Source organism: Sebastes fasciatus, chromosome 8 (genome assembly GCF_043250625.1).
Source record: "Sebastes fasciatus isolate fSebFas1 chromosome 8, fSebFas1.pri, whole genome shotgun sequence".
Classification (NCBI taxonomy): domain Eukaryota; kingdom Metazoa; phylum Chordata; class Actinopteri; order Perciformes; family Sebastidae; genus Sebastes; species Sebastes fasciatus.
This window is the reverse complement of record NC_133802.1, coordinates 20,953,122-20,980,541: the sequence shown is the minus strand read 5'-3', so window position 1 is coordinate 20,980,541 and position 27,420 is coordinate 20,953,122. Positions and strand designations below refer to the sequence as shown.

Genomic DNA, 27,420 nt, shown 5'->3' with positions numbered 1-27,420 from the left:
TGCAAACTGAGCTGCATGTACAATTTCAGCTCAATAGTTGGATATTTCCAGGAGTTATTTGCATGGTTTCAAAATTATGTCCCTTCCTCTGTCTCTTTATGTATGTTCCCCCTTTTTTTTGCAGCTTATCAGGTAACCCTCCTTTTTATGATGAGACAGAGGAGGAGAACACAGATCTACATAATCGCATCATCTTCTGTCGCATCGTTGCCGGTGACTTTGAGTTTGATTCTCCGTACTGGGATGACATTTCACCTGCAGGTACATAGCTCTACCACACGGTGGCAATAAATACACAGTTGGATTTTCAATGGCATGAAGCATTGGACATGTCAGTCAGGAAAAAAGTCTATTTGTCCATCAGTTGCCAAAATTTAAAGGAGCTATAAGTAAGAGATTTAATGTCACATAGCTCAAAATGACTTTGTTATATCTAATGTATATCATTTAGATTCTCTGTTTTAAGAAAAAAAAACTACATATTGATATTTTCCTAAGGTCTTACCATTTTAATAGGCTACTCTATCAAAAAGTAAGCACAACTACAAGCCAAGTATACCTTTCTGTAGGCCTGTAAGGCAAGAATACTTAATTATACTTTTCGTAAGTATATCTCGATCAAAGTATTAAGTACAAGTAGGCCTATAAGCCAAGTATACTTAGACTTTTCTGAATACTTGTCAGTATAGGCCAAGTATACTTAGACTTTTCTGTATACTTGTCAGTATAGGCCAAGTATACTTAGACTTTTCTGTATACTTGTCAGTATAGGCCAAGTATACTTAGACTTTTATGTATACTTGTCAGTATAAGCCAAGTATACTTAGACTTTTTTGTCTACTTGTCAGTATAAGCCAAGTATACTTAGACTTTTCTGTATACTTGTCGGTATAAGCCAAGTATACTTATACTCTCTTATTTTAAGTTTAAAAGAATTATACTAATGGCACACTTGAATAAACGTATTTTCGGTAAGGGTGAAGCCACTTAAATTTACCTTTTATCTTCATTGTCAGCTAAGGAGCTCGTCTGTCGACTCATGGAGGTGGACCAGATGCTGAGAATCACTGCGCAGGATGCACTTTGGCATGAATGGTAATTGCGTGCGCATAATCACAAGGTCACAAACATTTTTGGCACACATCAACAGGGTTTGTATTCACTTTTTCTGTCACCTGTGCCAGGATTGCGGGGAATGGTGCATCAGAGAAGAACCTAAAGGATGGCGTGTGTGCCCAGTTTGAGAAGAACTTTGCAAAGGCCAAGTGGCGGGTATGAACTCACTCTCACTCTCTTTCTGTAGCAGTAAATGGAGTTGGTGTTGAAATAGCCAAGTAAGCAGCGCAGGAACAGGAGGGGAAACAAGATGAAGGCTAGGGCCAATAATAAAGATGACCACAGTGAAAATGAAACCAATGATTATGATAGTTGGTCTGTTTGTACTGCCCTTACAAAAAAGAAGTATACTTCGAGTTTATTTTATGAAGTAAACTTAAGTATACTTTAAGTATATTCCCAAGTATACTTTACGTAATAAGTATACTAATATCAATGTACTAGTAGTATACTTGTAAGTATACTACTACTACTAAGTATACTTTTAAGTATTCTATGTCGATACTTCTTAGGACTAAATTGGCCCACTTTTTAGTTTATAAAAGCATACTTTTAAGTGTACTTTAAGTTTAAGAATATTAATCTTTGAGCACAACTAGTTTACATCTACAGTAAGTTGTATTTTGTAACGCAACTATACTATGTAGTGAACTATACTTCAAGTCGACTTGTAGGTACTGTATACTCTTAGATTACTAGTTATGTACTTGTAGCCCACTTTAGTTTATGAAAGTAGACTTTGAAGTATACTCTCAGTAAACTACTAGTTTAATAGTTTTTACTGCAAGTATACTTGTAAGTTTTCTTAAGTGAATTTATAGTACTTAGCCAAATTAACTCATACTTTTCTGTATACTTTTCATTATAAGCCAAGTTGGACTTTTTTGTATACTTGTCTATATATAAGTAGTATATATTCAGTATAAGCCAAGTAAATAAAAGTAAATTTATACATAAAAAAGAAAAAAATCTGAAAGCATACTCTCTTATTTTAAGTTTAAAAGAAGTATACACACTTGAATAAACTTAATTTTTTGTAAGGGTGTTGCTCAGCATGCAACTCTGCAGAGGTGTGTTTTAAATTTGCAAATGCTATGGTGGTGGTCATGAGGATGTCCTGGGAGTGTGAATGCTGAAGACCAAGAGAGAGGAAGTCGAAATGGCGGTGCTGACCTAACAGCATGAGTAACAGTTATAACCCTCTTCTCTCTTTCCCCATGTGGTTCCAAGGAGTTGAAGGTATTGTAGTTCATCATGAGGGAGAGTGTAAGGACAGAGCATGGGCAGAAACTCACCTACTGTCTGACATGATTCAATAAGAAAACATCTTCATAATGGCTGATCATCTTGAATTAAAAAGAGGTTTCTATTGGCTATAATACACGACCAATCGGGAAACACTTCCGGTTAAACCTCAGTCAGTCCTTGAGATGTATTGACCATGTTTGGGCTGGTGAAACTCTCCTCAGAAGCTCTGCTCCTGCCCACTGTCACTCCTGTCCTGTCCCAGAAGAGATCCATCCACTCTGCCCCACTTTTCTTCATTGGATTAAGACCCAGATGTTCAAAGTGGCCCGCTCTTCTCCTTTCTTACTCCTCATCTGCACTATATGAATCCAGATTGGTAAAAAAAAAGATCATGATCAGCAACAGGGAAGAGGGTTTGGTCATATGTGTGTAGATAAGGAGAGGGAGAAATGGAAAGGATATAAGGGATATAGGCCACTGTGGACTGTTGAACCGCAGTGATGTGAACTATAAGGCCCTCTGTCATTCCTCTTACGTGAATCCTGGCTAATTGCCCCATACTGTACCTCAGTGTTACATTCAAGTCATACTTGAAGCTGTACAGAGGCTTCTCAGTTAAGCCATGTTGTGTTCAGTGGCATTTCTGTGTCCAAATGGCTTTTCACTTCCGGAGAATCAATTCCCTGGTTTAGAAACAACTTCTAAGCTCACACGTTTTCCCTAACTCCTTAAGTGTTTGTAGATCGAAAGAGTGAAGGAGAAGGAGATTTACACTTATCTGTTCACTTGCCTTTTCCAGACAAGCAGTCAAGGAGTGGTGAGTGGAGAGAGTGAGTCTTGAGATTGATTTAAACCAGGGTTCAATATGTCATAGCCTCCTGGAAGTAAACAATCTTACTGCACTGTCACTTCACACCAATAACATCTCAACGCTCAGTATGATGATGCTAAATCATGGTGTCGTGACAGGCTTTTTGTCAAATGCTTGTCTTCGAAGCTTATGCTTTACCATAACCAACTATAGTATCAAAAAAAAAATCTTTTCTTTTAGGGAAACAAGTCAATTTGGGTGTTAATGAAAAAAGCAGCAGAAGCTAATTTAATTCTCTTTACACTGCTATCCTTCTCTCCATTTTTTTGCCTCTGTCTGTTTTGCAGAAAGCGATCCGTGTCACCACCTTCATGCAACGATTGAAGAATTCAGAGGCCCTGATTGACAGTTCAGCCGAGGCTCAGGGGAGTGAGGAGGCAGGTGATGGTGAAGGCGGTGTGTCCCAGGGGACAAGTGATGAGGGAGACAAAGGGACAAGTGATGGAGGGGTGACATCGAGCAGTGTGTCTTTAGAAGTTACTGTTGAAAGTACACCGGTGGGTATGGACCAGGATGAGGGGAGGAGTAAGGTCGGAGAAAAACAGGATGAGGTAAAGATGAGTGTAGGCCCATCAGAGGGAACTTCTCCGTCAGATATCCAGGAGACACTCTGTCAGCAAAGCCAACCAAATGCAGTCCCCAAACTTGCACAGGAGGAACCCGATAAGGTCGGTGCAAAGAAAGCAGCAGGTGATGGAACCAGGAAAATAGCTGCCAATTTGGGTCAAAATAAGGTTGTTCCAGAAGCCAAACCGTCACCCGCGATGACGCCTGACCCCTCCAAGCTGTCGGACGGTTCTTCAGGCACTGGCCTTGACAAAAAACACGCATCCCCTGATCCCAGCGGCAAATGTAAGATGGCTGCGACGCTCCACGGCCCTCCATCCACAGCCTCACCAGAGAAGAGGCCAGCCGGGCAGAGGGATGACACTGACGGAAGCTGGTGTCAGACACAAATACCTGAGGCAGTGGCAGAGAGGTCAGTGGCGGTCACTCCAGCAATCGGGCCTGGAGCTGTGGCGGATGCAGGACTAGGAGTTAGGTTAAGGGGTGATGCTAGCCCCGTGGGTAGAAGGGATGGGGATGCCAGGACAGCAGACAGATACAGCGCTGAGTTTAGCATAGCGAGGCCAGGTCCTGTGACAGGACAGGGTTGTTATGCAGTAGGCAGCTCTGCTAGTTTGGGCCGTCACTCCGCACCGTACAACCCAGAAGTTGGGACAGTAGGGATGGGGATGGCAGGGAGCTATGGAAGTCCATACAGCTCCCTGTACACAAGTGGAGGAGGGATGTACGGGACTGGGTTACCACATGCAGCAGGCGGGAGCAGCGCCACAAGCGACTGGCAAATGGACAGTGTGATCGAGCAGATAGAAAAGCAAATGGCCGCCGTGCTGGAGAAGATTGAGGGAGACATGCCCTCGCTGCTGGAGCAAATCAGCGACTGCCCCGCTGAGCCAGCACGTGCCAGGAGCACGCACGCCTCGCCTGCCACCTCCCGCGCACGCTCTTCGCAGCACCCCACGACTGCAACCTCGGCCACTCCTCCGCCTCTTCCAACCTCTCCCAGGCCCGCTCTGCCATCTCTCCCTCGACTTACCATCCCTCCTCCTTCTTATCCTCCACCTTCCCCACCCACACAATCCTCACCCCAGGCTGCAAGAGAGCAGGAAGATACGGATGGACAGAGGGATGCTGCTCGTTCCAGCCAGTCCCCCAGAGCTGGGATGGGTAGGGGGCTATGAAGCAGGTGTCCATGATGCAAATACACAACACCTGGAACACTGGATATATAGTTTAATTTTGAAGGTTTAAAGACTTCTGTCTCACCCAGAAGTATCATCCACTTACTCCCAGAAGAACGGTAACCATGCAATGTTGTTTGGTTGGGCTGTGTTCATATTGAGAATACTGGTTAGAGAGAAAACTCCCTATGGCATTCAAATACTCTAATGACTGGGGGAGTAGTGCAGGCATACTGTATCTCTCTGTGTGACAGCTGCAAAGAGAAAGAGCTCAAAAGTTTGTTTGCATCTCAAATCCAGATTGTGCGCATGAATGCTTACCACACAACCTCCTCGTACTGGAATCCAAGCACTCAGCGCAGTTTGCAAATTATGAATCTACACAAGTAAGAAACGCTTGGCAAAAAATCTCAGCTAATAGTGAGAGTTAACAGTGAGGAAGTGATTTGCATTATTCCCCACAAACTGTAAATAGATACAAAGAACTGGGTTCCTAATTCTTGCTCTACTACCATGTTGTAAACTTCCTCATAACCAGACTGACATTTACTTTTATTTTTTTTCAAATCAGTTCACCCAATTTCATTATTTCCATCCCATTACTTTTTATTTATGTAGCTATATAGTGAGGCTGCAAAATCCCAAGCTTGCAGTCAAGGAGTTGTACAGATGTGAAACAGAACTGATCAAGCCTTTCCATCGGCTGCTGGAGATTGAGATTTGTTTTATTATATAGAGTGTATTTAAACTTGAACTGTCACTCAAAGTCTTGTGAGTTGCTCCACACTCGTTGGAAAGCTGTGGAAAAGTTTTAAGATGCAAGATATTGTGTAAAGGCTTTGGTATAACACACACACACACACACACACACACACACACACACACACACACACACACACACAACACAAACAAACATTTCCTCTTCGTTTTTCAAAGTTCTCCAAAAGTTTTGCCCAGAAAGTTTGTTTTCATTTTTCTCCTGTTTTGTCGACACATTCATTTGGTATAGCTGCTGTTCATTGGACGGTACTGTCTATATTTGCTCCTTTTTATCATGTAAAAAAAAGTCTTTCTGAAGATCGTTCTGCTTTTGGATCTATGTAACACCAGGTTCTGTGCTTTTCTCCTGAACAAGTCTAGACATCCACTATTCTGTCCCTATGTAAACTGTGCTCTGTTTGCAAGTCTTTCAATAAAAGTAAAAAAAAAAAAGAAGCTGGATCTTGAGTTGTTTCATTGGTTTAAAATTGTTGGACCTACGATGATAACACTGTATATATATAATAATAATAATAATATACATACAGTATATATAATATAATATATATATAAATTATTATATATTATATAATAATAATATTAATTAATAATAATTATTATATATTATATTCAAGATTCAAGATTCAAGATTCAAGATTCAACATGTTTATTGTCACGCCGGTTGTACAGGTACAAACGTGTGAAATACTTTTTGCTTGGAAGCTCCATTAAAATAATAAGTTATATTACATTTAAATTACAATTACATTTACATTACAATTATAAAGAATAAATACTTTGTACAAGGGCGTATTAATTATTAATTATTATGATAATTATTATTATTATTATATTATATTATATTATTATGTTATATTATTATGTATATATATATTATTATTATTAATTATTATTATAATAATATAAATGTATTATTATATATATATATATAATGTAGATGGATTTACAATGGTTTTTAGTGCTAGTGCTGAAAGAACCGTTATCCAATTATTATTATATTATATTATATTATTATGTATACATATTATTATTATTAATTATTAATTATTATAATATTAATAATATAGATGTATTATTATATATTATAATATATATATATATAATGTAAATGGATTTACAATGATTTTTAGTGCTAGTGCTGAAAGAACCGTTATCCAATGATTACACACAGAGGCATCACGCCATGCCTACAAGTCCCATCAGTCCTTGCGTGAACTTCGGATTAGTCCATCCTCTTGGAAGGCACCGGGGGTGAAGAAAATATTAGCTAACTAACTAATTAGTTAACAGTTACCATGCGATTAAACTATTTAGAAGTGTATAAGTCGACACATTTTTACCTTCTATATTCTGTCATTCAACATTAAATACGAATAATAACATGTACTTTTTGAGTATTTTTTCGGTGAACACCCCTCTGGACGGTTGAATGATGGTGATGGTTGATGGTTGGTGCCCTGTAACGTGCACATGTTGCTGCTTTGCTTTGCTTTCAACTGAAATAGAGTGAGAGAGAGGGGGGAAACAGCCGGTTCTGGAACAGCCGGGTCAGGCAACCGTCCAGCGGAGAGAAAACTCACACAGAGACGGAGACACGGAGACACAGAGACAGACAGAGACACAGAGACCGCCACACACACTTTATCACAGTTTTTAACAATCAGCAGACACTGTTGATTCCATCACATTAGGTTTCTTTGCTTATATAAAAGCCGATTTTAATACTACACATCAGGCCGAGTAATATCGGATGTGGTAAGTTCTGCACACTCTCGTCGTCTTGGTTAGTGTTACCTAGCACCCATTAGCTAGTTTGTGCTAACGTTAGCTTAAGTAGGAGGAGAAAAAGTCGTTGGGGTGGCTACTAAGATAGCTGGAGAAGCTACACACAAGCTAACAACTACGCAGTCTTGTTTGATCTGCGTTATATTGTGGAGTCGTGAACGTTTTAGTTGCAGGTTTGGCTGCTAACTGGAGCATTTTCAGCCCTTATAGCTAACCGTAAGCTAAACTGTGGCACGTAAAGCTAAGTAAATGTTGAATTTGCACATTTTATATTTTAGCTGGTGAAGCTAGTTTGGGCTACAAAACAATCAACTTAGATTGGACACAATTGTTCATGAGGCAAAACACTAAAGCTAACTTGAATGAAGAAAAAAGTACCAAGCAATAATATATTTTAACAGGTTAAAGATAAGCATAGTTCATAGTATATTTGTGTAGGTATATATATATATAGAGCCTATATTGAATACCCCTTTCCTGGCTTTTAGTAAGAAATGTTGTGAATGAGAAAATGGAGTGATTTAATATGACATTTGAGCTAGAGAAGCTACTGGCTATATTTCATCTAGATAGGTGTATTTTTGGTTAACGATGTTACCACAGTAACCACGTAATACTGGGCTAGTGTCTTCCTCTTTTAGCTTTGCCAGAGTTGGGAAGTCTATGACATTAATGCCTTAGATATAATGGTGGAAAAATAGTGTTTCTGTCATTTCGTGGGGCTCCCCCTCGACATGTGTACCCGAGAATATGCGGCCCACTCTTTTTTTTTTTCCTGGGCCTTTGTCATTTGCCAGCAGGCACCCCCTCCCCCAATACTCCTCCTCCTCTTCTGCAAGGAATGCTGCTCACCCCTAACCTCAATGTGACTGAAGGGCCGAGACACGCTCAGCATCCACTATATAGCTAACAAGTACCTAATGTTGTACCTGGCTCTGTTATCATTGGAGCACACCATCATCAGACTTGACTAGTGTTTTTGCTGGAACTCAGGAAAAAGGATAATATATTGAAACCATAATCAGATAAGATATTCCTTTTATTAGTGGGGAAATTTGCAGTGTACAGCAGCAAAAGGGATAATGCAAGTGCAACAAAATATGAACCATTTAAATAGAAGGAAGTATAAAAATAGGAGCAGTATATACAGTATTGACAATAAACAGACAAATAACAAAATTGCACAAGTGGAAAATGATATTGCACAGTGAGAATGAATGAAATACCTGAAAAATATCAGGTTATTGTCAGTTTTTTTGGTGTGAAAGTGGTCTACACCCATTGGTGGTGCAGTGAGAATATGTCCAATTCGGTTAAAACCTTAAGATGTTATTTCCTTTTTGATGGTGCATTGTGGGGCACGTCGGGTGTAAAGTTTTGTATAATCAGTTCCATAATGAAACGCTAACCTGCCACTTGAAACAAAGATGCTTTTATTGTTGGATCTCATTCAGCTACTGGTTAACGGGGCCTTTACTTTGAAAATAACACAAAATAGTCCGTGTTTGGATCTTTTGCTTTCTTGCACTTCTTGTCAGACATGCTCTGCTCCGTTTGTTTAGAAGAATTGCAAGTTGTTTCTTTCTTACATGGTTGTCCTGCAGTTCATTGTACAGTAATATACATGGCATGCATCTTCTGGTTTCATGTCATTTGCCAGGCACCCCCTCCCCCAATACTCCTCCTCCTCTTCTGCAAGGAATGCTGCTCACCACTAACCTCAATGTGACTGAGGGCCGAGACGCTCAGCATCACTATAAGCTAGCAAAGTAGCACTACCTATATATTTAACCTGTACCTCTGTTATCATTGGAGCACACCATCATCAGACTTGGACTAGTGTTTTTGCTGGAACTCAGGAAAAGGATCTTGAAACCATAATAATACACCCATTTGGTGGTGCAGTGAGAATATGTCCAATTCGGTTAAACCGTAAGATGTTATTTCCTTTTGATGGTTTCATTGTGTTGCAAGTTTTGTATAATCAGTTCCACAGTGAAACGCTAACCTGCCACTTGAAACACAAAGATGCTTTTATTGTTGGATCTCATTCAGCTACCGATAGACGGGGTCTTTACTTTGAAAATAACACAAATTAGTCCGTGTTTGGGTCTTTGCTTTCTTTGCACTTCTTGTGTCAGACATGCTCTGCACGTTTTGTTTTTAGATGAATTGCAAGGTGTTTTCTTTACATGGTTTGTCCTGCAGTTCATTGTACAGTAATATACATGGCATGCATCTTCTGATTTCATATCATTTGCCAGGCACCCCCTCCCCTAACCTCAATGTGATTGAAGGGCTGAGATGCTCAACATCCACTATATAGCTAGCAAAGTAGCCTACCTTAATGTTGTACCTGTACCTCTGTTATCATTGGAGCACCACCATCATCAGACTTGACTAGTGTTTTTGCTGGAACTCAGGAAAAAGGATAATATCTTGAAACCATAATAAGATAAGATATTCCTTTATTTGTCCAGCAGTGGGGACATTTGCAGTGTACAGCAGCAAAAAGGGGATAGTGCAAAAAACAAGATGCATCAGCTAACCCAGTAAAAAAGAGCTAAACAAAGTGTAACAAAATATGAACCATTTAAATAGAAGGAAGTATAAAAATAGGAGCATTATATACAGTATTGACAATAAACAGACTATTAACAAAATTGCACAAGTGGAAAATGATATTGCACAGCGAGAATGAATGAATGAATTTCCACCCGAAAATATCAGGTTATTGTCAGTTTTTTGGTGTGAAAGTGGTCTACACCCATTGGTGGTGGAGTGAGAATATGTCCAATTCGGTTAAACCTTAAGATGTTATTTCCTTTTTGATGGTGCATTGTGTGGCACTTTTACTTTGGAAAATAACACAAAATAGTCTGTTTGGATCTTTGCTTTCTTTGCACTTCTTGTGTCAGACATGCTCTGCGCGTTTTGTTTAGAAGATTGCAAGGTGTTTTCTTTACATGGTTTATCCTGCTGTTCATTGACTGAGGGCCGAGACGCTCAGCATCACTATAGCTAGCAGGTAGCCTACCTAAATGTTGTACCTGTACCTCTGTTATCATTGGAACACCATCAGACTTGACTAGTGTTTTGCTGAACTCAGGAAAAAGGATAATATCTTGAAACCATAATACACCCATTTGGTGGTATAGTGAGAATATGTCCAATTCGGTTAAACCTTAAGATGTTTTTTCGTTTGATGGTACATTGTAAGTTTTGTATAATCAGTTCCACAATGAAACGTTAACCTGCCACTTGAAACAAAGATGTTTCTTTTGTTTGATCTCATTCAGCTACCGATAGACGGGGTCTTTACTTTGAAAATAACACAAAATAGTCCGTGTTTGGATCTTTTTCTTTATTGCACTTGTGTCAGACATTGTTTAGCAGAATTGCAAGGTGTTTCTTTTACATGGTTTGTCCTGCAGTTCATTGTACAGTAATATACATGACATGCATCTTCTGGTTTGCAGGGGGCGGGATGAATGAGCGTTGGGCTTATGTTATTTCCTTTGATGGGGCACGTCGGGTGTACGTTTTGTGTAATCATTTCCACAATGAAACGACTTTTCGCTAACCTGCCACTGAAACAAAGATGCTTTTATTGTTGGATCTCATTCAGCTACCGATAGGCTTTAGGTCTTTACTTTGAAAATACCACACAAAATAGTCCGTGTTTGGATCTTTGCTTTCTTTGCACTTCTTGTGTCAGACATTGTTTAGCAGAATTGCAAGGTGTTTCTTTACATGGTTTGTCCTGCAGTTCATTGTACAGTAATATACATGGCATGCATCTTTCTGGTTTGCAGGGGGGGCGGGATGATGTATGTTTAGCAGCCAATGAGCAGCTCGCCTTGGCTTAGCAGCGTGCTCACCGTGGATGTATTGGTGCTCACAGCCACCCTGTTCCTGTTGAATATTTCAGCCCATGCGTCACCTCGCTTCCTCCGCCCCTTTCTCTCCATCTGCCATTTTGGTTTTGTTCCCCGTCTGCAGTCGCAAAGCCAGCAACGCAATTACATAGAAGAGAGCCTCTCTCAGCACACAACGACATAGTGACTCGACAATATACAGCCGCAGACCAGACCATCCTAAATCCTCCGCATCGCATTTCTTTTTCTTTTGTCGAATTTACAATCATCGTTATATTTAACTTGACATCGAGATAAACTGCGGGAGAGGAGCGGGTTCGCATTGGGAAGGGACCGAGAAGGATTATTGGTAAGAAAAAAAAAATGAGAAATCAATGGAAGCACGAGTAGTGATGGCTAACCTTAGTCTTTTTCATTCGCTGAAAAAAAATATGCTTACATTGATTGTGACAAAAGTCGGACGGTGGATTCTGTTTGGGCGTTGAATCATATCGATAGAGGAGATGTGCTTTAACGAGCTGTCATCAAAATCAATCTGTTTTTTTGCGAGCAGGTTGCATATATCTAGCTTCAGCTGCTAGCTTGTAAAGTTGTGTGTTCCGCACTGAGAGGAGGAGATGCAGCAGGCCTAGGCCGAGCTGCTAATGGAGACAGACTCCGGTGTTTTCTTGCCTCTTAACTTATTAATGTTCTGTCCACTTTGCCAAATCACTTAGGCTAACGTTAACCGATTGGTAAGGCAAGCAGCCTACTTAATCTGTTTTCCTCTCGGTGTCGTTATGTTATTTGATGTACCTTTTGATTAACATTAAAAAACATGAAAATGGTGCTATGTTTGTGTCAGGGTGTGCGAAGAAGCAGCAGCAGCGCGGTAACCCGACTAACCTCCTCCGTGCTTTGCTGTATCATCGTGCCTTCATTTTCGTTTTTCATGAAAGGCTACCGTTCAGTAAAATGTAATTTTACCTGATGTGTTTTGTTTAAGACTTGCACCAGCTTCCCTTTTATCACGTGAAGTTGTAGTGAGGTTTATAAACGGTTAAGTTAGACTTTTAGGACGCAGGTTTAGATGCGGAAATTGTGGCCGTCGCGGTGGGAATGTGTGTTCGAGATACTGCGGCCTGTTTCACTTCCCGAAGTCACTGGCTTTGTCCGGATCATTCCGTTTATCGCAGTGCAACGATCGTTTGTTATCTTTATTTCCTTTTTAACCTTGTTATATCTCCATACCGAGGATAGTTCCTACTGCATTGTATGGATCCTTGTGTCCACACCTGCAGGCCCCCGTGAGGTGTTGCTCACTTTACCGCAGTGAAGTTTTAATGATTCAGCTCTTTTTTGTTGAAACGATGCTGGCAGGCCCTTGACTAACCGGCATAATGAACAATGAGCAGTAAACAGCCACCCCTGTCTCTCTGAGTATGAAAAGAACTGATAATGCTGCTATTCATGTCTCCTCCCAGGCTCAGTTCGTTTTCTAGCAGATTTGTGTTTGGCCTGCAGCCAGCCCAGCTGCTCCCTGGACTAGAAATCCTCTCTTCCAACATTAAGGGGGATTTGGGTAGCATTTAGCTTGGATACTCGTATTCCGTAGCATTGACTTCTATATGTTTTCACTTATTTTGTAAATTAAAATGTAGAACTATTGTCTTTTGAAAACCTCCATGTAATACAAACACGTGGACACTAGGTTGCCTCTGCCTGCTTGATTTATTTAATCATTGAAGCTGTCAAGTTTGAATTCCTTATTTATATTATCCATTATAAATTAATTAATATAAAATTTCGTAAAGGGGAAATGTTAAGTGCCAACATGGGGCAGCTTGCCTCATATGACGGTCTTTAACACCGTGTGTTGATGCACAGATGTCCAGCTCGCCGCTGTCCAAGAAGCGTCGCTTGTCAGACACAGAGACGAAGACGGGATCCCACTGCTCCTCCTCTAACTCTGTCAGAACTGATCTGTCCCACACACCTGCCAACGTAAGCACTAACACACACACACACACACACACACACACACACACACACACACACACACACACACACACACAATACACCTTTGATGAAACTTGATACACAAACTGATTGCAACCCCTCTTTGTGTTTCCACAGGGCATGGCTAAGAATGGCAATGATGCTGAGATCGATGAAGGCCTGTACTCCAGACAACTGTAAGTCTGATCTAATGAAGGGAAAACGGAAAAACGGACTGTTTTTATTTTTGTTGTTTAACAACGCATAGTTGTGCTGATGGTACTTCCTCTCCTTCTGTAGGTATGTGTTGGGCCATGACGCTATGAAGCGCATGCAGAACTCCAATGTCCTAGTCTCTGGTATTCTTGGAGTGGAGATTGCCAAGAACGTCATCCTGGCAGGAGTAAGAAGTGTCACTGTTCATGACCAAGGAGTTGCAGAATGGAGAGACCTCTCCTCTCAGGTGTGTGGAAGCATGCAGGGATATTCCCGTTTTGCAATCAAATTGTTTTTGTTTTTGTTTTATTCAGTCGGGCAGACAATGGTTCACTCAGCTTTTGTACTCTTATTGGAGATTCATCTGGTGTGCCATAGTCTTTGAGCCTGATTCCAAAGTAGAGTATCTGTTATGAGTCACTCGTTGTGTAGTATTGTTGCTATCCAAAAAGAGTACTGCAGCCACCCCCACCCTTGCTACCCATGGGCTGACCCAGATTTATCAGTGGGTGGCCTCTCTCTGGGTTATAATCATCGTAGAGCTAAAGCCTGTTTTAGGACATCGTTACAGTGGAGAGATTGTTTAGGTCTATCAGCCTGCGACCCCGCATTTTAATGTGTCTATTTAAGGCCAGACGGATAAATGTGTGAATGGACTGCTGAGGTGTTCAGTCAGGATGCTCAGCAGAGACCTCTTTTTTTGTGACCTTACAGAAGTGTATGATTGGGTATGTAAGCTGCATCTGTGATCACCCAGTCTGAGTTTAACCTTGTGCTCTCAAAAAATTCTATTTTAGTCACTCGCATTTGCCCCAGTTTCTATTCTCATTCAATTGAATAGCCTATGTGTATTTCGGTCACTTATGACATGTCATCCATTTTTTTATAGTAATCAACCACTGAATCTCAGGCCATGTCCACACGTGGCAAATTTTTTATTACATGGATAACAGATGTAAAAAAACAAACGGTACTAGCTGGATCACATTTTCCAACATTGATGTATTCCTGCACAGACATGTTCGGCTGTAAAGCAGAATTGAGAGGAAGCCAACTGTCACCTTTTAACTCTTCTGATTGTACTTTTTGAACGTCAGTACAGCCAATTGCATACTAATTGTGTATTTGGCTATACTGAAACATTAAATACATCATTGTGTAGATTAGGAGGTGACTGAAACAAGCTTTAAACTGCTGATACCAAGTGGAGTGACTCAATTGGGTCTGTCTCTTTCCTGACTTAATGATAGCCGCGATTGCCTCAATTTGTCAGCCAACTGAAATAGAAACAGAGAGCAGATAGAAAAGATTTAGCTGTTTTTTTGTGTTTTGATATTTCTGTGTTGATTGGGAACCCTTCCAAAATGACCTGAAAACCTTAGTATGGACACAAGTTGTTTTCGCGATATGTGTGGACATGTTTATTCTATCCGTTCTTCCCTGACATTTTCTATTTATATTGTGTGGTCAGTTTTACCTTCGGGAGGAAGACCTGGGGAAGAACCGAGCAGAGGTGAGTCAGCTCCGTCTGGCTGAACTCAACAACTACGTTCCTGTGACCGCCTACACCGAAACACTCACTGACGACTACATGACCAAGTTCCAGGTATAAGTTGTTGAGAAGCTAGTGCCCCGCTCATTTCAGCAGTCGGTAGGGAAAGAACATTTTGTGTTTTAAATGTCTCTCTTTGCGCCCTAGGTGGTGGTGCTGACGAACTCCACTGTGGAAGAGGCGGCTCAGGCGGGAGAGTTCTGCCACCGCAAAGGAATCAAGCTGGTTGTCGCAGAGACGCGTGGTCTGTTTGGGTAAGATTGCGGCCCTTTTCGTTCATTTACCTTTCACACATCGAGGTCTAGTGTTAATGTTCGCATGTTGTGTTTTGTAGCCAGCTTTTCTGTGACTTCGGTGAGGAGATGACGGTGTACGACTCCAATGGAGAGCAGCCGCTGAGTGCCATGATTTCCATGATCACCAAGGTTAGTCCCTACTGGCCACGAATGTTTTTTTCCATTTGCTGCTGCTGTTACGAATAAGGACACGCTTCAAGACAAATTCAATTTTGACCCAAAATGTTGTTCACTCTTGGTTTCTTCAGGACAATTCAGGGGTTGTGACATGTCTGGATGAGGCTCGTCATGGCTTTGAGAGTGGAGACCATGTCACCTTCACAGAGATCCAGGGCATGACGGAGCTCAATGGCTGCCAGCCAGTGGAAATTAAAGTTCTGGGTAAGACCTGTTTCTATTCAAGAACAAGACATGTTTTAGTTAGTCTGGTTATAGTTGTTACAAGTTGACGACTCCTTTTCTGTCCAGGTCCCTACACCTTCAGCATCTGCGAGACAACTGGCTTCACAGATTATATAAGAGGAGGGATTGTGTCCCAGGTCAAGATGCCCAAGAAGATCGCTTTTGTAAGTGGCTGGCTTTTTCCACACCAAGTTAGGTCACCGTGACATAGCAGCTCATTTATACTTTCCATCATAGACCTTTTTGGAGTGTGACTCTTACTTGCATTTTCCTTTTTCCTTACTTTCACATTTCTTACTTGGTCTTTTTTCCCCATTATTGCCATTGATCAGTGAAACTACATCTAATCTCATCACAATACTGGTGCCACCCCATTATCTACTGATGCTGTCACCAGTGGAATATTTGAAAGAGTCCAACCTCACTATCTTGTTTGCCTTTGCTGTGCAGAAATCCTTCTCTTCCTCCTTGGCTGACCCAGAGTTCGTGCTGACAGACTTTGCCAAGTTTGAGCGTCCAGGACAGCTTCACCTGGGCTTCCAGGCTATCCAAGACTTCCAGAAGAAACACAACCACCTTCCTGCACCTTGGAACCGGGTCAGTCTTACTCCATGTTATTACAAATACCACAGTGGCCTGAAGTTTCTGGGATTTGATTTAATGAGTTTGGATAAAACCCAACCTTTCGATAATGACGTTAAATATATATAATAACAGTCAAATGAGACAGGAAAGTTGTTTTGAGTAATAATGAAAATAACTTAATATAGCCTATCATTAAAAGCAAAATCTAAAATTACTGTATCATTACATATGAATAAATGTGCAGCACCGCATAGCAACATTCACACTCAATTAGTATTAGTCAGTGAGTTTTCTTTAGCATTTTTGAAACATGCTGTGCTTTGTGTATTCCAGGCTGATGGTGAGGAGCTATTGACATTAGCCAAAGAGGTGAACTCTGCCCAGACGGGGTCAGCTAAAGTGGAGCAGATGGACGAAGCTCTTATCAAAAAGCTGTCATATGTTGCTGCTGGTGACTTGGCCCCTGTCAACGCCTTCATTGGAGGTCTGGCTGCACAGGAAGTGATGAAGGTCAGTGGCGCACTGTGTGCAAAATATGGTGGATTCAGTCCTACAGTATCTGCTGTAGTTATGTGTTTTTGTTTTTTAAATCATGTTTTCAGTCCTTTTGGTTTACTACTGCGTAAATTCAGGAAATGGGTTATCAGTGTCTTTGTGGAGGGGTGTTACTGTTATCAGTGAATAGACATGTTTGGACATGTACTGCACGAACTTGTTCAAACCTAATCAATCTTGTAGGGATGTAGAGAGGTCAACGGTTAATCGGTTAACCATCAACAACATTTATGACCCGTTGAGCGTGGCGGTCTAAATGTTAATTTACGGTCTATATCCTAGGTTAATTTACGGTCTATATTTTAATTTGTTCAGAGGGGACGCACTGCGGCGAGCACACAGAGCGTGTTTGTCTTGTCGTGTCACTCTCAGAGCGAATTAAAGAGCAGGCGAGAAAGCAGACAAGCGAGTATTGAAAATGATTCCATTCAGAACTGATGCGTCATCTGAACATTTGGAACGAACATTGGCTGATAACGATCGATGGCCTATCCATCGGAGCACCCGTGATGCGGCAATAAACTTCAACACCAACATAAAATAAAATAAAGGCAATACATAAAACATTAAAATTGGATGGATATAGCGCTTTGGAATGTGGCGCTGGGGTAAAAGGAAAGTGAATAATGTATTTCGCGTCATTTTGCGCTTTTTTATTTATTTCTTCTTAAAAATAAACCAGTTAGTTACCGGTTAATGGGTGTCGGGCTAACGAAAGCAAAATTAACCGATACTGATATCCCTACTTTGTCTGTCATACATGCTTCTGTACTAGGGGTGGAACGGTACGTGTATTTGACCCGAATTGTTCGGTTCGGTCCGCGACATCCTTTCGGTTTGCCATTACCCAAACAGCTCTTTATGTCTACTAATCGCACGCACGGAACAGAAACTCTGGAGCGTGAGTTTTACCCGGAAAGTTTTGGCAGCGCACCAGGAATGGTAACAGCGCAGTAGCTTGTGATAGTCGAGCTAAACCGACAACAATTTGTGTCAAACTGTATGCCGGCACTGTTCAACTGAAGTCGGGTTTATATGTGGACACTTGCAACATTTAATTACGACGGCATCACCCGGATGTGTCGATTAGCGGAGCGAAACAAAAGCAGATTGGACAAGACAGCATTCGGGCAGCCTCCCACTGCAGATTCACACCGTGCCAAAGTAATATCTAATGCTATAAGAGTGCTTATCGCTGCATATATGACCACACTCAATCGTAAACAATGAATGTGAATTTTAGTCTGTTGTGCCTATCCTGTATAAAGTAGCATAAGCAGCAGTTGGGGATTTACCAACAGCCTTAAGATGGAACATTACATTACAGACATTTGTGTTTTTATTTTTGTAATTTATTTTTTCTTAATAACAATATGTCAGTATTTGAGTGCCGTGACTCTTATAGTAAGAACTATGACCAATGAGCCACTGTCGAACGAGTGGGAGATAAAAAGCTGCGTTTTGCAGACGCTCCTCTTTTATTAGAGCCACACAGTGACACATCTCTCTGAAGCACTGACACAAGCAGTGACAGATTGGAAACTGGAGAGAGGCAACAGCACAATCCCTGTAATGTGTTTTATATTTATTCATTATTTTTAATTAGCACAGTGGTACAGAAATCCAACCTTACTCCTTTCCAAATACTGCCCTTTTTGAGTGGAAAAACGAATCTTTCAATTAAGAGCTGATAATCAGGGAATTGAGACATACTGTATGTTATACTGCATGTTATACTGTTGTTGTTGTTTTTTAGCATAGTTCTGGTTGAGTTTATGCTTGAATTTATGGCCTGCAAGTTGATGGCCTTCGTCTATAATTTCATTTATATGAAAATGACAAAGCTGCATTTTTTTTGTTTGTACTTATTACTGCAGAAGACCTATTCTTTCAATTAAGATTTGTCAATGAAGAAGTGTTTATGTTCTTTATGTAAGCCATACTTTTGTTAAAGCAAACATTTGTGAACTTATTTTTGCCAAATAAATGAAAAGCATGTTGAAATCTGAAATTGACCTCCGTGCTGTACCATAAATGAACCGAACCGAAAACCGTGAATTTTGTGAACCGTTGCATCCCTGTTCTTTACATTTGTTATAAACTCATTTTTCTTTTAGGCATGCACAGGAAAATTTATGCCCATGATGCAGTGGCTGTACTTCGATGCCCTGGAGTGCCTGGCTGAAGAGGAAGGAGTCGAGCTCACAGAGGAAGAGTGCGCCCCTGTAGGTGTTCAGAGCACATCACACACACCTATACTGAGGACGGATGCACATGACGGTGACAAAAGATTGGTGTTAAACCCGTTCTCCTGTCTCTTGTCTTTTTCTCCCAGAGGAACTGTCGATACGATGGGCAGATTGCAGTGTTTGGCACCAAGCTGCAGGATTTGCTTGCCAAACAGCGCTACTTCCTGGTGAGTCGACCAATGGAAAACTTTCCAACACCTTCTGTCATCCTGTTGCTGAGGGAGCTTTAGATGATAAGTCTGGTGATGGTCTACAGTGGAGTTAAAGGAAGTATATAGGAAATTATCTAGCCGTGTAAAAAAAAAGGTCATGAAATATTGAGAGATGGAATAATACATTGTTGATTTTGTCTATTTTGGGCTTGTTGACAAAAACCTATAATATGGCCAGCCTTATCTTTCAACAGATGCATTTGTTTGACTTTGCCACATTTACATATTTTGACCTGGTGTACCACAGGCATTGCTCTGTCTGTATAGTATAATACTAGTATTTCTCTACTGAACATTGTAAATGGATGATGTTTGTAAACTAGTGTTACAATGGAACATCCAGTACAACATGGATAGCTTTACTCACTGAGAGGGGTTTTTATCATTCCAGGTCGGAGCCGGTGCCATTGGCTGCGAGCTGTTGAAAAACTTTGCCATGATTGGACTGGCAGGCGGCGAGGGCGAGGTCATCGTGACCGACATGGACACCATAGAGAAGTCCAACCTCAACAGACAGTTCCTCTTCAGACCCGCCGACGTCACGGTCAGTACCATCTTTGCTCAACCGTCTGTCTGTAGGTAGATATGAAGTAGACGGTGCACAGAAGTTGGCAGTTTATCGATTGAATTTGATATTTTCCGAGCAGTGCTGCATATGGATTTCCTGTTCGCTGTAACTGCTCCTGAGTGCACTCGCTCTAAATGCTGCTGATTGACGAAGTAATGATACAACATTAAATAGAGGAAACAGAATGCCTGGGGTCATAATGGCTCATTGTTGATGTATTAGAGTATTGGTTATTTCATGTGGTGCTAAATTAACGCAGTGACCTTCCAAGGTACAAATTGGTATTGAAATACTATTATTGATACATGGCATTGCTTGCCTCAGCTTATTCAAGTGTGACATTATGTTACAAAAGAAACCAACAACTGCCTGAGACATGCCGTAGGCCATAAAAATATTGTTGGACTGTCCTTAGTGATGGTGCCTTCATTATTAAGCTACACAACTCATGCACAGAAATGAGAGTAAAGAGTATTTTTGTGTGGACTACAAATCAGTCAAAAGTAATAAAGTATGAAGACTATACCAGTTTTCTGCTGGTCAGTTGCGATACTGATGTTTGTGTTTCATCAGAAAGTTCCAAGGGTCACTATTAATATCATTTGTATGTATTTGGTAACAGAAAATGAAGAGTGACACAGCCGCTGCTGCAGTGAAGCAGATGAACCCCTCCATGAGGATCACAGGTCACCAGAACAGGGTGGGCCCCGACACAGAGAGGGTCTACGACGACGACTTCTTTGAGAGCCTTGATGGAGTGACAAATGCACTGGACAATGTTGATGCACGTAAGTAGACACAGAACTTTTGATTACTTCAAATCTTTTTAACAACGGTGTTAACTTAATAGAAAATGCAAATTTAGGATTTTGACACTAGAAACCATACATTGTCCCTCTTTATTTAAGCTCCGTCTTCTGCCTTATGTTTGTGCCCACGGTGCAGGTATGTACATGGATCGAAGGTGTGTGTACTACCGTAAACCCTTACTGGAGTCTGGTACACTGGGTACCAAAGGCAACGTCCAGGTTGTGATCCCCTTCCTCACAGAGTCGTACAGCTCCAGCCAAGACCCACCTGAGAAGTCCATCCCCATCTGTACCCTCAAGAACTTCCCGAACGCCATCGAACACACACTGCAGGTCAGTAGGCACACACTCAAAATAATTTGTGTATAGAATTATTGAATATGTTATGCTTTAACAGCTTCTGGTAAGAATGTATTTTATCACTTTCAAACAGGAGAACAGCAATATCTCTGGGAATTGTCAATTAATTTCATTGTCCTCAAAGGATCAGTTTTTAGTTTAACACATACTGTACTTCTGATTCAGTGTATGATTGATCTGTTCTCAATAATGTCTCGTGTTCAGTGGGCCCGCGATGAGTTTGAGGGACTCTTCAAACAGCCACCAGAGAACGCCATGCAGTACCTCTCGTGAGTTGCCTTCCCTTTTCATACCAAGTGATCACTGTAGTTACTTAAATATATGATATGCTCTTTTCATTCTGAAAGTTGTTCAGATTGGAAAAAATTACTAGTCTTTGCATTCATAGTTGGAGATGGTGATATTGTCAAGTGTTTGTGGAATTTGTTGGTGATCTCTTCAATTCTAAAAAACAAAATCCCATGCTTAAAATGATTCTTAAACTAACCCTGCTGTGTGAACAACGTATGAACAAAAAGTGACAGCTTCTTCACGTGTTTTGTTTGGTTTGTGATCATTGTCCTTGCAGAGATCCTAAATTCATGGAGCGTACCCTGAAACTCCCCGGAGCTCAGCCTGTTGAGGTGCTGGAGGCTGTTTACAAGAGTCTTGTCACAGACTGCCCCCACAGCTGGGCCGACTGTGTAGCCTGGGCACGCAACCACTGGCAGTGCCAATACAGCAACAACATCCGCCAGCTACTGCACAACTTCCCCCCAGAACAGGTACTTATTGAGCTCACTGAATGATATCACAGTTGACTTGGAATGCTTGCTGTCTGGTCTGGGGTCCCCCCCACCCCACCCCATTTTCTTATGGACACAAAACATAGCCTTGTCCCCTGTTATTATTTAGTATTCTTGTCCAATTTTAATTTATTTAGAAGTCAATGTTTTTTTTTAAGGTCTGTTGTTAACACAAGCTTAAGAGATTTTAACATTTTGTTCTACGATATGATAGAAAACATCTCCGCACACCTAGATCTGTACAGTATTGCACTTTATTCTAAGCTTTCGGTCTGTCAGACCTTCATCAGAACATACATGATTCAACAATGGACAGGCTGGTAGAAATACCCAATCCCATGCAGTGCACCTGTGCACACCCTGGTGGTAGAAGCGCCACCTCTTGGGAATTGTAGTTTTAGTAGAGAACTGTGAGGCATACAAATAGATGCCATATTTGTTTTATAATACAAAAAGGGGTGGAACCCAGTGAATATAGAAAAAAACATATATAATCACGAAGCACCTAATAGTAATATTTTCATCACATTGTAAATGGGGCCTTGAGAAGGATCAGGCATAAGCCATCATAAATCAGATCTCCAGATCTATAAGAAAAAAACATTTTGAAAGCTTTTACATGTCTTAAAAAATGTCATTTCTGAAACGCCAAATGTAGTCATTAGATTAATTTTTTTTATCTCCGATGATGATCCAGCCATGCTAATACCGATACACCGGGCAGATGTAGTATGTCTGCCTGGGTGTAAGTGAGTGTAACTCGCCTTCTCACGCTGATGGTATCAGTGTGTACTGAGGAGAAATATACATATTGTTTTTTAATGTGATTTCTACCCAGCTCTTAATGCACTTTAGCAAAGAGCAGCAATAACTGAGTGCTGTTTGACTTTGAGAAGGTACACAATCTTTCCTCCTATATCTACATTTCTCTGTAATCGCCCCAACTATGCTGTTAGTCCTCAATGCAACCTCAACCTGCACTAATTGTAGTCCTGTTTTCGTTTGCCCCGTGTAACCAGGATGATGACACCAAAATCTCATTGTTTTTTTTGTTGAGGGAACTTGTGCGATTCTAACTTCTAGGTTGGCCTACAAAAATATGTCATCCCTGTAGCACTCTATAGTCTAGCGATCTGTCACGGATGTTCTCCTGCCTTTGTAATTGCATCCTTAACTCAGAGCTCAGTTTCAGTTTCCCCTCATCCCCTGTCCTTTCTCTAATTTTGTCTATCTAATAAAGGCATAGAATGTAATTGATGTAATTCTCATAAGTAATGAGATTTGTTAAGGAACCATTGTTATAATTGTACACTCCCAACCCCAGCTTTAGGTTTTGCATTTTAGTGAACCTGATGTATTCATTTCTTATTTGTGGCTTTCAGCTCACCAGCTCTGGTGCCCCCTTCTGGTCTGGCCCAAAGAGGTGTCCTCACGCCCTAGATTTCTGCACTAGCAATGTAAGTATGGGTTTCTTATGTGTCACCTACTAGACCATCATCTGCCCTGAACTCGTCCATCCTGTCTCAAGATAATGACTGAAGTGCTCTCTTGTGTAGGAGCTGCACATGGACTACGTAGTGGCAGGAGCCAACCTGTTTGCCCAGACATACGGCCTGCCAGGCAGCACTGATCGTGCCGGCGTGGTCAAGATCTTGCAGGAGGTCAAGGTGCCAGTCTTCACCCCTCGTTCAGGGGTTAAAATCCACGTCTCTGATCAGGAGCTGCAGAATAGCAATTCCTCTGTTGGTAAGATGCGATCTATACATGTGCAACAAAGCATTTCAAATCATAAATCAAGTTTTTGGAGAAATTCAGCTAAAAGAGTTGTTTATATGATGATGTCATTTCTTGTTTGTAAAAGCTTATACATTGAAGTCAGGAGTCATTACGTATGCTGTGAGACACATGTACAACTGATCTCTTTGTGTATATAGATGACTGCAGACTGGAGGAGCTGAAGGTCCAGCTGCCTTCCCCTGAATCCTCAAACTTCAAACTGTGCGCCATTGACTTTGAGAAGGTACAAAAGTCTTTCCTCCTATATCCACATTTCTCTGTAATCGCCCCAACTTTGCTGTTAGTCCTCAATGCAACCTCAACCTGCACTAATTCTAGTCCTGTTTTTGTTTGTCATCTCTGAAACGCCAAATGTAGTCATTTGATTTTTTATTTTTTTTTTATCTCCGATGATGATCCAGCCATGCTAATACCGATACACTGGGCAGATGTAGTTTGTTTGCCTGGGTGTAATGAGTGTAACTCGCCTTCTCACGCTGATGGTATCAGTGTGTACTGAGGAGAAATGTACATATTCTTTTTTTAATGTGATTTCTACCCAGCTCTTAATGCACTTTAGCAAAGAGCAGCAATAACTGAGTGCTGTTTGACTTTGGGAAGGTACACAATCTTTCCTCCTATATCTACATTTCTCTGTAATCGCCCCAACTATGCTGTTAGTCCTCAATGCAACCATCAACCTGCACTAATTGTAGTCCTGTTTTTGTTTGCCCCGTGTAACCAGGATGATGACACCAACTTCCACATGGACTTCATTGTAGCATCATCCAACCTGAGAGCAGAGAACTACAGCATTCCCCCCACAGACAGACACAAGGTGGGTCACACACATTTTCCTGGCGTTGGCTTTGGGTGAAATAACTTAGTTTTACTGGTGTTGTTGTTGTTTAGTTGCAAGTTTAAAGGTGCTAAATTACAAATTCAGAGCATATCTATGATTGAGGGATTGCCTCCACACGACTCTCAACATGGCGACGGCTGAGCTAACAGCAGCAACAGTGCTGACAGACGGAGATATCTGTTCTTAACTGGGGTGGAACCGGTGGGTGGGCGTCACGCTTCCGGGACGATGCCGTGGGTCAGGGCAGCGTTCTAAGCTGTAACCGCTGCATTTGTACAGTGCAAAGTGGCGCCCGTGAGCTAGTCATAGGGGTGCACACACACACACACTGGGACTCACATGCACGCGTGGTCGCACTGGCTGTGTCAACAAAGCACAGAAGCTCTGATTACAACATACACACACACACACAGGGAGTGTGACTTCATTCTCAGCTCAGGTAGACATTACTCCTCTATATCTTTACATAGCAAACGGTTGTTTGCTGCTGTATTAATGCTCTGAATTTTGAATTTAGTACCCTTTTAACTCCTTGAAACAATAACTCATCTTACTCATCACCATCCAATACAGAGCAAACTGATAGCCGGCAAGATCATTCCTGCCATCGCCACTACCACGGCCGCAGTGGTGGGCCTGGTGTGCCTGGAGCTCATCAAGATTGTCCAAGGACACAAGAAGCTGGAATCCTTTAAGAATGGCTTCATGAACTTGGCCCTGCCTTTCTTTGCCTTCTCTGAGCCCATCGCTGCTCCCACACACAAGGTAGGCAGCTGCATGTGAATCGCTGTTTAGATGTCTATATGATATCCTCCACTGCATGGCCTTTTAATACTCAATATGTTAAGTGTCATCTCTGAAATGCTACCCAAATGTAGTCATTAGATGTTTTTTATCTCCCGTGATGAACTAGCCATGCTAATACCGATACACCGGGCAGCAGTTTGTCTGCCTGGGTGTAAGTGAGTGTAACTCGCCTTCTCACGCTGATGGTATCAGTGTGTGCTGAGGAGAAATATACATATTCTTTTTTTTTCTATGTGAATTCTTCCCAGCTCTTAATGCATTTTAGCAAAGAGCTGCAATAACTGGGTGCTGTTTGTGATGTCTCTCTTTGTGACTGACATCATCCATGGCATCAATCCTCTCTTTTGATTTTGTTTTTGCAGTACTATGAAATCGATTGGACGTTGTGGGATCGCTTCGAGGTCGCCGGGTTGCAGCCCAACGGGGAGGAGATGACACTCCGACAGTTCCTGGACTATTTTAAAGTACGTTCTCATCGACTCCTCTTCACTTTGCCACCACGTAGTTCCTTTCTTTCTGACGTGTAATTAACCAAACCCCTATTTTTGTTTTTCTTTGTCAGAATGAGCATAAGTTGGAGATCACCATGCTTTCTCAGGGAGTGTCCATGCTCTATTCCTTCTTCATGCCTGCTGCCAAACTCAAGGAGAGACTGGACCTGCCGTGAGTATCTATTGTCTAGATGCACATCTTTAGCAATGAGAGGCATAACATTTTTAATAATTGTATTCTTGTGTCTTTTTTTAGGATGACGGAGATCGTCACCAAGGTGTCCAAAAAGAAGCTCGGCAAGCACGTGAAGGCCTTGGTGTTCGAGCTGTGCTGTAACGACCTGTCAGATGAAGACGTGGAAGTGCCCTATGTCAGATACACCATCCGCTGAGCTCCACACTGAACCCACCCACAGGAGGGTGGGCGATTACAGGGGGCGTGGGGCGTTCTAAGTGAGGAGTTGAGGTTGGGGATCGAGGGGAGGGGAGGGGGTGGGTGGGTTGATCCAGGTCAGCTCTATTGGATCAATCAGTTTCTTTTTAGGCCTGTGGTTTGTGTAAACCTGTGCCTGAGTGTACATAGCCCCAGTAAGCTGATTTAAGGATACTTGTATGTGTGTTAGGGATCCAGTTGTTGCTGGGCTGCGGGAACAGGGGTGTCATTGGAGGAAGGGAGCATGTATACTGGACCTCTTGATGTTTCTCAGTAGCAGAACCTCTCCGCTCAGTTTAAATTCTAAGCCTTAGTGTTCTCTTGGTACTCCTAGCCCAGCTAGTGTCCCCTCTGAAACATCCTCAAACTCTTTACTAGCCTTCAGCACTAAAGGAGGGATCTTTTAATCCAGCCAACTGTCTCCCCTCCACTCTACTTGCTCTCTTCCCTCCCCCAAACCCCCTGTCTCTTAGACCTGGTCCCACATTACTGTTTTGTTCTTCAAAGATGCACCTCCATTAAAATAAACGTTCAGCCAAGAATCCCCCAAAATAGCAACACATCTTTTGCGACTCCATTTTGCCCCCAAGCCACTGCTCTCAATTCTACCCCGAGACCCCCTAATTTGAAACCGTAGAAGACACCGCTAGACCCGAGTCAACAGCCTCTCCTGACTGGAAAATAATCTGATTATCTCACGTCGGCAGAATAGGAACCCATGCCGAATTTGAGGCGCCCCTGCACCCACTTCATCTTAGCACTCTGTGGCTTTGGAGGGGGCTCTTGCACATGACATCAGTTTTCTCTTTATTCTCTTTATATTTCATGTGTTTTTGTTCATTTCTATTTTATTTCTTTGGACGGGGGGGGGGGAGGCCAACAGAGTTTTGGCACACACCTTGTAGATCATAAACCGTCTTCTTTCTACTTTGTTAACTCCAAAATGACATTACAGTATAAGAGCAAGGCAATGAGATGTATCTTGAAATGGGAGCACTTAGTGTGATAGTGAATAAACATGTAAAAACACAATCTGGATTTGTTGTTTTGTTTTTGTCTCTC

The 27,420-nt window shown here is 41.6% G+C and overlaps 2 protein-coding genes and 3 non-coding genes across 6 annotated transcripts in view; all 5 read left to right on the top strand.

The window, feature by feature from the left end:
* Nucleotides 1–5,866, top strand: part of camkvl (CaM kinase-like vesicle-associated, like) — a 46,978-nt gene extending 41,112 nt beyond the window's left edge. Inside the window, exons 9-12 of the mRNA XM_074644223.1 lie at nucleotides 125–261; nucleotides 1,017–1,095; nucleotides 1,185–1,272; nucleotides 3,523–5,866. Of these exons, the coding sequence (XP_074500324.1) occupies nucleotides 125–261; nucleotides 1,017–1,095; nucleotides 1,185–1,272; nucleotides 3,523–4,980 (1,762 nt within the window). The 3' untranslated portion in view covers nucleotides 4,981–5,866. The remainder of the gene's footprint in view (nucleotides 1–124; nucleotides 262–1,016; nucleotides 1,096–1,184; nucleotides 1,273–3,522) is intronic.
* A 1,353-nt stretch (nucleotides 5,867–7,219) lies between these two features.
* Nucleotides 7,220–27,390, top strand: uba1 (ubiquitin-like modifier activating enzyme 1). Of its 2 annotated transcripts, none has more exons than XM_074644217.1 (26): nucleotides 7,220–7,515; nucleotides 13,290–13,406; nucleotides 13,539–13,597; nucleotides 13,701–13,863; nucleotides 15,088–15,222; nucleotides 15,316–15,422; nucleotides 15,503–15,593; nucleotides 15,713–15,845; nucleotides 15,933–16,030; nucleotides 16,317–16,463; nucleotides 16,785–16,961; nucleotides 19,124–19,231; nucleotides 19,342–19,422; nucleotides 19,859–20,011; nucleotides 20,658–20,823; nucleotides 20,981–21,177; nucleotides 21,409–21,473; nucleotides 21,773–21,968; nucleotides 23,372–23,446; nucleotides 23,546–23,735; nucleotides 23,924–24,009; nucleotides 24,511–24,603; nucleotides 25,201–25,392; nucleotides 25,797–25,898; nucleotides 25,997–26,097; nucleotides 26,182–27,390. In XM_074644217.1, the coding sequence occupies exons 2-26, from the start codon at nucleotides 13,290–13,292 to the stop codon at nucleotides 26,315–26,317; spliced, it is 3,168 nt and encodes a 1,055-aa protein (XP_074500318.1). In that variant the 5' UTR covers nucleotides 7,220–7,515; the 3' UTR covers nucleotides 26,318–27,390. The 2 variants fall into 2 exon arrangements, with proteins under 2 accessions (XP_074500318.1, XP_074500316.1); XM_074644215.1 differs by lacking the exon at nucleotides 7,220–7,515 and adding an exon at nucleotides 11,523–11,772.
* LOC141773348 (small nucleolar RNA U6-53/MBII-28) lies at nucleotides 22,670–22,790 on the top strand. Its single transcript, XR_012595098.1, has one exon. It is a non-coding gene; the product is annotated as a small nucleolar RNA U6-53/MBII-28 (small nucleolar RNA).
* Nucleotides 24,171–24,290, top strand: LOC141773350 (small nucleolar RNA U6-53/MBII-28). The gene has a single exon (XR_012595100.1). It is a non-coding gene; the product is annotated as a small nucleolar RNA U6-53/MBII-28 (small nucleolar RNA).
* On the top strand, nucleotides 25,524–25,641 carry LOC141773349 (small nucleolar RNA U6-53/MBII-28). Its single transcript, XR_012595099.1, has one exon. It is a non-coding gene; the product is annotated as a small nucleolar RNA U6-53/MBII-28 (small nucleolar RNA).
* Nucleotides 27,391–27,420: the final 30 nt, after the last annotated feature.

Bases quoted from the DNA above. Each gene is read 5' to 3' on its own strand.
- uba1 (XM_074644217.1), top strand. From the start codon at position 13,290: ATGTCCAGCTCGCCGCTGTCCAAGAAGCGTCGCTTGTCAGACACAGAG. The intron at 20,824-20,980 runs GTAAGTAGACAC...CCCACGGTGCAG, and splicing joins ACTGGACAATGTTGATGCAC to GTATGTACATGGATCGAAGG. The intron at 23,447-23,545 runs GTAAGTATGGGT...TCTCTTGTGTAG, and splicing joins TAGATTTCTGCACTAGCAAT to GAGCTGCACATGGACTACGT.